This window comes from Dendrobium catenatum, unplaced genomic scaffold (genome assembly GCF_001605985.2).
Source record: "Dendrobium catenatum unplaced genomic scaffold, ASM160598v2 fragScaff_scaffold_621, whole genome shotgun sequence".
Classification (NCBI taxonomy): Eukaryota; Viridiplantae; Streptophyta; class Magnoliopsida; order Asparagales; family Orchidaceae; genus Dendrobium; species Dendrobium catenatum.
In genome coordinates this window covers 18,750,788-18,761,594 of record NW_021319083.1, presented here as the reverse complement: position 1 = coordinate 18,761,594, position 10,807 = coordinate 18,750,788, and the positions used below count along the sequence as shown (strand labels likewise).

At 36.1% G+C, this 10,807-nt stretch overlaps 1 protein-coding gene across 1 annotated transcript in view; it reads left to right on the top strand.

Moving 5' to 3' along the window:
• LOC110112327 (enhancer of mRNA-decapping protein 4) overlaps positions 1–10,520 on the top strand; it is a 30,923-nt gene extending 20,403 nt beyond the window's left edge. The window contains exons 6-12 of the mRNA XM_020844518.2: positions 3,171–4,781; positions 7,446–7,805; positions 7,884–8,003; positions 8,181–8,351; positions 8,497–8,652; positions 8,741–8,884; positions 9,928–10,520. Coding sequence (XP_020700177.1) covers positions 3,171–4,781; positions 7,446–7,805; positions 7,884–8,003; positions 8,181–8,351; positions 8,497–8,652; positions 8,741–8,884; positions 9,928–10,236 — 2,871 coding nt within the window. The 3' untranslated portion in view covers positions 10,237–10,520. The remainder of the gene's footprint in view (positions 1–3,170; positions 4,782–7,445; positions 7,806–7,883; positions 8,004–8,180; positions 8,352–8,496; positions 8,653–8,740; positions 8,885–9,927) is intronic.
• The last annotated feature ends 287 nt before the right edge of the window (positions 10,521–10,807 follow it).

The following is a 10,807-nucleotide window of genomic DNA, read 5'->3' as shown; positions in this document are numbered from 1 at the left end:
GAATGCCAAAAGCCACCTTAGTTAATGTTCACAACATCCCAAGCTTCTTTTTTCATAAATTTCCAAAAGCCATTTTGAAAATAGCCCAAGCTATTTCGGAAAAACAGCCCAGCATAAATTCTGTTTCGGAAATCATAGGTAATTCACGACACCAAGGAGTCAAGTTCTCGGAAAGCAAGCAGCCCGCTAGAATCCAAAGCAGCAAAGCATTGGGAAAACAAAGACTGGCTGAATTCCCAAAGGTAAAGTATAAAAATCAGTAACTTCCCCATTAATATATTGTCTTGAATTCAGCCACCAAGCCACGGTTCTCATTGAATTCAGCCACCAATAAAGAGCAAGCCATGGAATTAAGCCATAATTAAGAACAGGCCACGAATTCCTAAGAGACAAGAAGAAAGGGGAAGGGGAAGGGGAAGGGATAAGGCCACTCCAAAAGTAAACTTTTCTTAATGAGGTACCTTTTTTGGATAATAATGAGCTACTAAACTTCAGCTCAAGCAACTTAGAGAATCAGCTCAAAACCGAATGCTCCAAAACAGCCAACCCGTGAACCACCAGCTGCCAGGGATCAATCGAGCCAGCAAACCAAAGGTCTACCAAGCCATATGCACTACCTACCATGATCATTGGATGCTTTCCCATCATTTGATAGCTAAAAAAGAAAAGAAAACAAAATACAATATTGTTCAAATAAAATAAGAAGTACATAAATTCCTGATAGCATCAGATTTTCAAGCCTACCACATAATGTAAAGATGAATTTTTATCAAAATTTCTATTGAGACTTTTGTTAGACACTTATGATAGTATGATGGTGGTAGGTTGTTTGAATGCTCTCTATTTAATGTACACTATGCACAAACAAATGTCTTAATACTCATCACTCAATAAAGTTCACATATCTCAAACCAAATATAATATATATGATGACATTCTCTAAGTTGACAACACAACTATCATCTATAGTCACTCTAGCTTTTTCAATTGGATGATTAATATTTAATTCAAATCGAAGAATTAAAAAAAAATCATAACAGTAGACTAAATGAAAGTAAATATGAGAAAATTTGACTCGATTGATCAAAATTATCGGTTATAGACCTAAATTTAAGCTCGATAGATCCTAGTCGATCTAAGGGTATTAGTGAGATATGCTCAAATAGGTCGCTTTGCACAAATTGTAAAGTCCATATTAAAAAATCCTAGATTCAAGGCAATAATTTTTTTGCATGGGCTACCTAAAACCTATGTCAAATAGTTACAATTATTTAATATCTCTCAAGAAATCAAAATGATTCCCATTAGAGAATAAGATGACTTTATAAAGAAAATATTCCAAAACCGGCCTTCCAATTGATTTAAGACCCATTCTAATTAAGAATGGGCCTTTTAATGGATATAAGCCCCAATCTAATTAAATTCGGGACTTTCAATGGATGTAAGCTCTATCCAAATTAAATCATGACATTCCAATGGATATAAGCCTAAACTCAAATCATATTCAGGTCAACTTGTATGCCAACAAACTCACCAAATTAATTAAGTATCAAAATTATAATCTATATGCAATCACGTTGGTGTACTCAGGATCCCTGAGAAGAGGCAACCCATGACTGCTAATTAGATTCTATGGACGTTAAGGCCTATGATTTGTTAATGTTGGTTGATTGAAATTACTAGTATGGTTCGGAATGATGAACCATGAGATCTTGATCAGTTCAACCCCATCTCCCACAAATATGTCCCATTAGTTGAAATTTGTCTTAGAGTATTAAGCTTAAATTCAAAACCATTTTAAGGTGACTCATCCTTAATTGAGAGTGCTATCTCATGAGTGGGAGGGTTAATTAATTATGAGGGCTTGTACTCATAGGAAGTTGAGACCCTAGATCTAAATAAATCCTGACATAAACATCGAGGCAAATCTAATTAATTAAAAATTAATCTATCTCATGAAAAATGGAATCCTAACCTAGAAGGTGAGGTTCGAGCATCATTTTTCCTGAGTGAACAGAGCTTGTCTAAAGTTGTCAATACTTATTTTTATCAATGGGCTCATTGTTAGTGGTTATCCCTATTTTCTTTGTTGAATCCATTATAGTTTTTGCAAGCTTACATCCAAGCTTTCATGTTTCTTAAAAATCAACAATATACTTTGTTTGATAAATAGCAATACCTTATTGTTGGTGTTACACTTCCATAACAAGTATTTTAGGTTTTCCATGTGTTTACCTCAAATTTTCTTGCTAGAAACTCTTTAATCTGGCTAGCTCTTCTACAAAGTCACCCGTTAATGTAATATTGTATGCATACATGAGATGAACTGTCCTTTCATCTTTAGTTGAATGCTTGATAAAAAGAGTGATTTGACACTGCTTGTAACCACAGTTTTTATTATGTTTGGAGAATGTATTAAACCAGGTATGAAGAGATTATTTGATCCCATGTAAATATTTTTTGAGTTTATGTACATTATTGATATTTTTCTAATTTTCAGCCTATATGGATCTCCATGTCTACTTCGGCTAGATCCCCTTTATAAAATGCATTCTTAATGTTAAGTTAATATTAGAGACCAATCTAAATTTATTGTCAGAGATAGTGAAGTTTGAATTGTGATGTGTTTGATTATTAGAGAGGAAGTTTCTTCATAGTCAATATTATTTGATTGGGTATGTCCTTTTGCAACAAGATGGTTTTTAAATTTAACCATACTCCCCAAACATTATATTTGACTGAAATTTTTTCTTATCTAATCGGTTGTTTTCTTGGTGGAAGTTTAGAAATTTCTCATTCACCTTTCTTTTATATGGCCTGGATTTCCATTACAACTTTCTTCTACTTAGGTGGTTTGAGAGCTTTAGGGATATTATTTGGAATTTATATTTTATCAAGAGAAGTTACAAAAGCTCAAAATCTTGGTGAAAGCCCTTTGTAAGTCACGAAATTATAAACTAAGTGTTTGGTGAGTAAAGAACAAGTTGAACAAGTTACACAAACCCTCACATCTGACTGCTTGGGAATCATTTATGTCTAGAATGTAGCTCTTTACCTAAACAAGGAATTACAATAATTAATGTAAAGAACAAGTTGCACAAGTTAATGATCAAAGTGGCAACATGATCTTGACCGAGAAATAACTTTTATCATTTGAATTGTTATTTTAGGGCCCGTTGAATAGAGAACTCAAGATATGGGTCTCTGCTAGTGAAGAAGGTTGGCTTTTACCAAGTGATTGTGAGTCATGGAAATGCAATCAGACGTTAGACTTGAGAAGTTCCACCGAGCCCAGGCTTGAGGAGGCATTTTTCAATCAATTTGTAGTGCTGTCTCGAGCAAGTTTTATATTACTGGCAAATGCTAAGAAAAACGCCATCTATGCATTACATGTGGATTATGGTCCAAACCCAGCTTCAACACGTATGGACTACATAGCAGATTTTACTGTTACAATGCCGATCTTGAGTTTTACAGGTACTAGTGACTATATTTCTGATGCGGAACAGATTGTTCAAGTTTATTGTGTGCAGACACAGGCTATTCAGCAGTATGCATTGGATTTGTCTCAGTGTTTGCCTATACCTGTTGAAAATGAGGTGTCAGAGAAGCACGCCTCTACTGCTTTTGATGGGCCCATTTCAGAAGGATTCTCTGTTCCACATTCATCTTTTGGAGCTACAACTTATGATGCAACGCCTGCAAATTCCTCACCTGCACCTATTCTTATAAACCGTTCTGAAGATAACAAACACCAGGCACTTTCAGGTACCTCAGAGGCTACTGTTGTTCACGATCACGCTTCTTCAAATGTGGAACCAGCCGTGTCTGCCCCTCAACTTTCAAGTGTTGATAAAAGTACTGGAGATGTTGCATCTTCTTCCCCTTCTCTCCCATTGAATCTGGATTTTTCCGAGAAACTTCGTGCTGTGCAAGGTGTCTCAAGCGCTGGTGATCAGGAAAATTTACTTAGCACTGGTAGTATTGATAGCCAAGGTCATGATTCTACAGTAGAGAGGACATTGGATGCTGTAGTAACAAATGTTCCTGATGTTCCTCTGGTAGCTGAAACCTCTGGTAAGGAAAAAAACAAGGCTATAATAGATGCTATTCCTATGGTGCCAAATCCCCATGCATTATTTAAACCAGATGGTAAAACAGCGCATTTGGTAACTCCCTCTGAGATATTGTCAGGTGCCATTCCTCCTGCTGAAAGCAGTTTTCCCAATCAAGGGATTAGAAGTGAGGAGTTAGATGCTCAGAAGGTAAGTGATAAAAATGGTATTGTCCATGCAGAAGTTAAAGTTGTTGATGACAGGGCTTTGATCAAGCACGATTATTTGGATTCTGAAAAAGAACCTCGAGAAGCCCTTGCAGATCAGGGGAAATTAGTTAAGCATCCTTCTGCTGAACCAATCAATTTTGTTGAGAGAAAGGACTTTAAAACAGACGAACGTGATGCAGAGGGAATTCATACCCTGGATAATACTGTTTCTGAAAAATTAGATACGCCTTCGGCTGCAGGCAAGGAAGTAGCTGAAGAAACCATAAACAAAGATCTTCCCTTTGAGGATTCTTCCACCATTGGTACAAACTCACAGCCAACTTCAGATTTAAAAGCAAGCAGATTTAAAGAAAATCTCTTGCAAGCATCAGCTACTTTAGCACCTGTATCTATCCCCTTTGCCTCAGATTCTTTAGTTGAACATGGTCCCTCCATTGGCAATCATTCTACGGATGTTTTATCCCAACTTCGTCTCATGCAGGAGCTGTTGAACCAGGTAATGGTTAAATGCTTTAAGTTCTTTATTGATGATTACAGTTTCTTGTTTAAATTAAATAAATCAAGAACTGTGAGTAAAAAAAGCTGTTGTAAATGACAATTCACCTCTGAATAACAAGGATATAAGTTTCTATCTTATCCCATCATCATCCTATATTTTTTTGATAGCATAAAATATTGACCTTTTTATTTGATTTTCATATTACTAGTATTTATTTTACATTTTATAATGGTGGGAAAATGTTATGAATTGCACTTGAATGAAAAGTCTTTCCAAGCCTAACCTTTGTTTTTTGACTTTTTTTCAGCTGGTGGGAGTAGGGGGTTAATATTGTTAAAGCAAGTTGGGTGCTCAGGCAGATAAGGCAAGGCGAGTCCATACCGTCTTGTGCACATTTTGTACTAGCGCTATTATCGAGGTGTCTATGTGAGCACTATGGCTTTAGACATTAAGTAATGAAATGAGCGTGTTACCTTGATTTGAAAAATAAGTATGCTATATGTTGAAGAAAATACAGCAAATTCATTGGAAAATAGGAAGAGATGAAACTGAGGAACGCTAACTTGGGATGATATAGATAAGTTATTGGGGCTAGACCAATATACGCTACAAACTTGTGATATCGATGATACGCTTGTAAGATGCCATGATCTCATAGACATTCCCATGTTCAAAAGAGAGATTGTGAGTTTATGTTTCCCAAAACAACATTGTTCTTAAAGTTAATTATATCATAGGGGAAACTCTAGAAAAGTCTCAATTAAGAAATATCGTTCGTGCTTATGTTTATCTGAAATTGTAATTGATCTCTTCTGTTACAGAAAATTGTAGATTTTAAGATAAAGAGGCACTTTGTGGAGCGTTGCAGCATAGCCAACTAGAGAGTCTTCGATAAAGGTAAAGATGGCCTCGGCTTAAGTGGATATGGATTTATAGTATGGTGAAAGACATGTGAGATACAACCTTAGGATTGTGATTAAAAAAAATCTTAAGTCCTAGGTAGAAAAATCCCTTCATATTAGTTGCTTATTAATTTAGTATTTGAGAAATATATTCCCAGCATAAAGACATCCAAGAAAAAGTGAAAGCTAAAGAAGACAACATTAGTGATGGTGGAACTTACATCCTTAGACATTAGTTAATGTTTGGATCATCAAAATAGCTTTGAACTATAGTTCAAGAAAATTATAAGATGGATGATTCTCCGAAGTCTATGAGACTATAAGAGGGATTAGGATAATGATGATTGACCCTTGGGGGACTAGAGCAAGCAACCCTACAAGGAGAAGGCTAACCAAGAGGAGTTGACAACAAATTTAAAAAAAAAAAGAGAATCTAGCCAATGGAATAAGAATACAATCTAGGGAGAGAATGTCTATCTTAAGGAAGAAGATAGCCAACATAAATAGACTTATAATTGTACTGGGAGAAAGGTGAACTCATCCCAAAAAAAAAAAAAAAAAAAAAATCCTATAGAAGGCTATTTCTAAGAGAAATGATCCTCCTAGGAGAGGGAGGATTATCCTATAAAATGAAACTAAATTATCATGTGGGAAAGCGGTGGATTAATATTAATGAGAGGAATGGCTAATCATTTAAAAGAATATTCCCAAGAGAATTGATAATCTTAGAGGATAGAAGGCTATCCTATGGAGGATAAATGAATTATCCTAGGTAAAAAGTGCAATAAGGTGGGGGAAGAAATCCCAATCGATTTGACATGATGGCTATTAGAGAAGAAAGAGGATGGTCATATCTAAGGAAGATGAAGTGCCTCATGCAGAGTAGGAGAGACTAATCTACATGAGAATGGCTTCCTTAGGTATGACCATGAGAATGGCTTTGGTCAAGATCATGAGAATGGCTTCAGTCAAGATCTCATGGTTGTCTATTATTTTGGGTGTCTTAGCTTTTGGTCTATTGAGTCAAGGAAGATGATCATACTTCCCTAACCTTGAGTATCCTTCTCAACAACTATAGGTCGCGTCGTCCAAGGTATTTCATAGACTTGGAGGTGTTAGTTGACATGATCTTAGGTGGACAAAGAAGACTTATACTGCCAAACAAATTGAGGGAGAAGAGCGAAAAAGTGGGGCTTTGGACACTAAGAATTGAGAATCTTATAGATCATAGAAAATACTTGAGGATGTGGGACGGATGACAGCCATTGATCTTCAGCTTCTCGGATAGTCATGGACGGTTGGATGTCCGCATCAGAAACAAAATGAGCACCTCCATATCCGATAACGCAAGTTTAAAACTTGATTGCAGCGAGCTATCACAGGGTGATATGGATCCACATTGACCTTGCCTCATTTAGTTTTTATTATATGTTTTGGTGATTATGAGATATTTCTTTGGAAAAATTTCTCTGCCCATATATGTGAACAGCCGTTTCATGTTTGCAATAAGAAAAAATGTTGTCTTTTTTTTTTTTCTACTCATACATTTAGTGATGGGTTTCTTAACAAACCATGGTGATTTAGATACGCTGCTGCTCTTGCTGTGATATCATATAACTACAAGCTTTTATCTAGTTACGAGCCTTGTTTTTGGTTACACTTTTCCGAGTCTTGATTTTTTTTTCCTTTTTAATGCCTAAATGTCCTTTGTTGTCTTGTTGTTTTATGAATCTGACAATTTTTACTGAGTGCCATGCAGTTAGCTACAAACCAGAAGGAGATAGAGAAGCAGATGGCTGAGGTAATTTGTGCTCCCGTAATGAAGGAAGGGAGAAGGGTGGAAGCTGCTCTTGGTCGGAGCATGGAGAAATCTATTAAAGCGAACATGGATTCTTTGTGGGCCCATATTCAAGAGGAGAATGCCAAACAAGAAAAGACCGAAAGGGAGAACATTCAGCAATTAACTACCCTAATTACCAACTGCATTAATAAGGATATACCTGCTGCAGTAGAGAGGACAATTAAGAAGGAGATATCTGCAGTTGGTCAGGTTTTGGCTCGAGCAATCACCCCTAGCATTGAAAAATGCATTTCGTCAGCTATAGGCGACTCTTTTCAGGTTGAATTTCACTTCTATTGTTACTGTATTTATCATCAAGTTTTCTTCTATCCTAAACCAGTGGATGCTCTTTTCCAGAGAGGGGTTACAGATAAAATAGTCAGCCAGCTTGAGAAAACTATTGGTTCTAAGCTGGAAGCTTCATTGGCCAGGCAAATCCAGTTACAATTTCAAACTTCTGGCAAACAGACTCTGCAGGTATAATAATCTTAACTGAAATTCGGCTGTTTCACTTGTTTCTTCATTTATTAATGCGAATTATTATTATTATTATTTATAACTCGACTGAGTATAAATGTTCTGGTATCTTTTTATTTTTGTAAATTTGGAATCCTAATTTTGTTTTCATTTTTCTCTTTCTTGTGGAAAATTCAGGATACGCTCAAGTCTAACCTGGAATCATCAGTGGTTCCTGCATTTGAGAAATCTAGCAGAGCTCTGTTTGAGCAGATAGATGAAGCCTTCCAAAAAGGTTTAACTGATCATAAGGCCGCGGCTCAGCAGCAGTATGAGTCCGCACATACTCAACTTGCAATAACTTTGAGGGTATTTTATAATATAGCATCTATATTTTATTATTTCTCGTAAACTTCCTACCAGAAGAAATTTTCGCTAAAACTTCTTAAATTAGACTAAGGAATTCGAGTAAAAGTTTACCAAAATCATCCAACCACGAATTTCTTGTCTACAGGATTCAATTAACTCTGCATCATCCATCACCCATAATCTTGTCAGTGAGTTAGCTGATGGCCAGCAAAAGCTCTTAGCCCTCTTTGCTGCAGGAAACACAAAAGCTAATCCCATTGCAAAGCAGCAGAGCAATGGCCCATTAGGCCATCCTGATATGGTAATAATTGTGTTTTTGACCCACCTTTTAATACAATGTAGCAAACCAAAAAAAAAAATAAAAAATAAAAAACCTATTTTTTTTTCAGGCATTGTCTGTCCAGCAGATTGAGGCCCCCGTTGATCCCACGAAGGAGCTTACAAGACTGATATCTGAACGCAAATTTGATGAAGCATTTACAATAGCTCTACAGAGAAGTGATGTTTCTATTGTGTCTTGGTTATGCTCACAGGTATACTTCTGATTGCTTGTTTTAGGTCATGTCTTCTGCTGAATTTTGGCCACTTGGCAGTTTTTATTTTAGGAGATGTTTGGTTTAATTTTACATGGATAAAAATGTTATTTGGAATGTCATGCTTTTGGATCAACTTTATCTTATAAACAACGTAATGTTACTTTGAATAATCAATGGTTGTCAAAAGCTATATTGCTATTCATTTAGCTTTCAAATAGCATCATATCTAGATGTTACCATATTTGGCAGACATCTTGACATCATCAAAATACAACTAAGATATAATTTAAAAATTGCTATAAAAAATGCCCATAATTCAAATAGCTGACATCTGCATATTTGGCAGACATCTTGAGATCATCAAAATACAACTAAAATATAATTTAAAAATTGCTATAAAAAAATGCCCATAATTCAAATAGCTGACATCTGCTAATCCATCAATGAACCGAATCACGAGTTAACCTAGGGGTATGTTTTTGATGAGACCCATCGCTGGGCTAGGGATAAACATCCATTCTAGTTCACTACAACTCTAGAAATTGGATGGTGGAGATAAAGAAATCAGAATTCCAGATTTGAGGAGGCTTACGTCATTCTTTCGTTGATGCCCTATTGCCTCTAAATGGAGGAAATTTATAGAAATATATTACTAGTAAACAGGGGCGGAATCAACCTTAATTTTCAGGGGGACAAACTTATAAGTAGAAGTGTAGAGGTTTCGTAGATATGCCGCTGCCCCCTGACGGGGTGGGGGCAATTGACTAAAAACCCTTATAATAAAGACTAAAAAGTAGATGATGAGGGACAAACTATCTATAAAAATCATACAATTGCCACCCCTGGGCTTTAGATAGATCCGCCCCTGCTAGTAAATATTCATAAACCACCTATGAGCATGTAATACATATTACATACCTATAAACTACAATGATTCGCAAAGACTCATTCCTCTAATCCTACTCCACCCCTTCAAATTTATTGCCCATACAATTTTCTATGTGCATTATATTATTTATATTTGCGGCCAACTTGTGCAGGTAGATCTGCATGGGCTTTGTTCCATGGCTCCACTCCCGCTCAGTCAAGGCGTCCTGCTCGCCCTTCTTCAGCAGCTCTCCTGTGACATCGGCGCGGAAACTCAGCGTAAGATCAGCTGGATGACTGACGTCGCCGTCGCCATCAACCCCACAGATCCCATGATCACATCCCATGTTCGCCCCATATTCGAGCAAGTTTATAACAGACTTATACACCAGAGAACACTCCAGACAACCACAGTTGCTGAAGCTTCCAGCATTCGGCTCATCATTCATGTCATAAATTCTGTCTTAATGACCTGTAAATGAATGTCTTAGGCTTGCCTTAGAAGGGTCAGAAGAGCGGCATATTTGATGTAAAATAGGCTGAAAGAATGTGAACTTTATGTTTCATTATTTTCTTTCCTTTTTGTTTTTTTAGGGTTCCCATTGCATAATTTTAGACTCGTTTGCCTGATTCCAGAGGAGTCCATTTTCATTGTAATTCTCATGAAGTTATTGAGTTATTATGAATTATGTTATATTGCTTGTATAGCAAATTTTCGCAAGGGATGATTATATATATATATAATAAATGCTTTGTTTATATTTCATATTATGGATTGCATTGCCTTGTTCTTTTGTCTTTATTAAACTCTTCTATCTTGTAAAAATGTATGATGTTGGTTTTCACAAATAAGAACTTTAGCTATGGATTGTTGCTGCTTCTTCATGCTCTTTTTGGATTTTGACAATTAGATTTCGTTTGGGATAGCTTTTATATTGCTTTATAAAACAATTTTTAGTATATAAAAAATTATTTTATAAAGCAGGAAGAAAGATGTCTCAAATGAAGCCTTAAGATGGAAGCTTTTCTTTCTCTTTAGCTTTGCTAAAACTG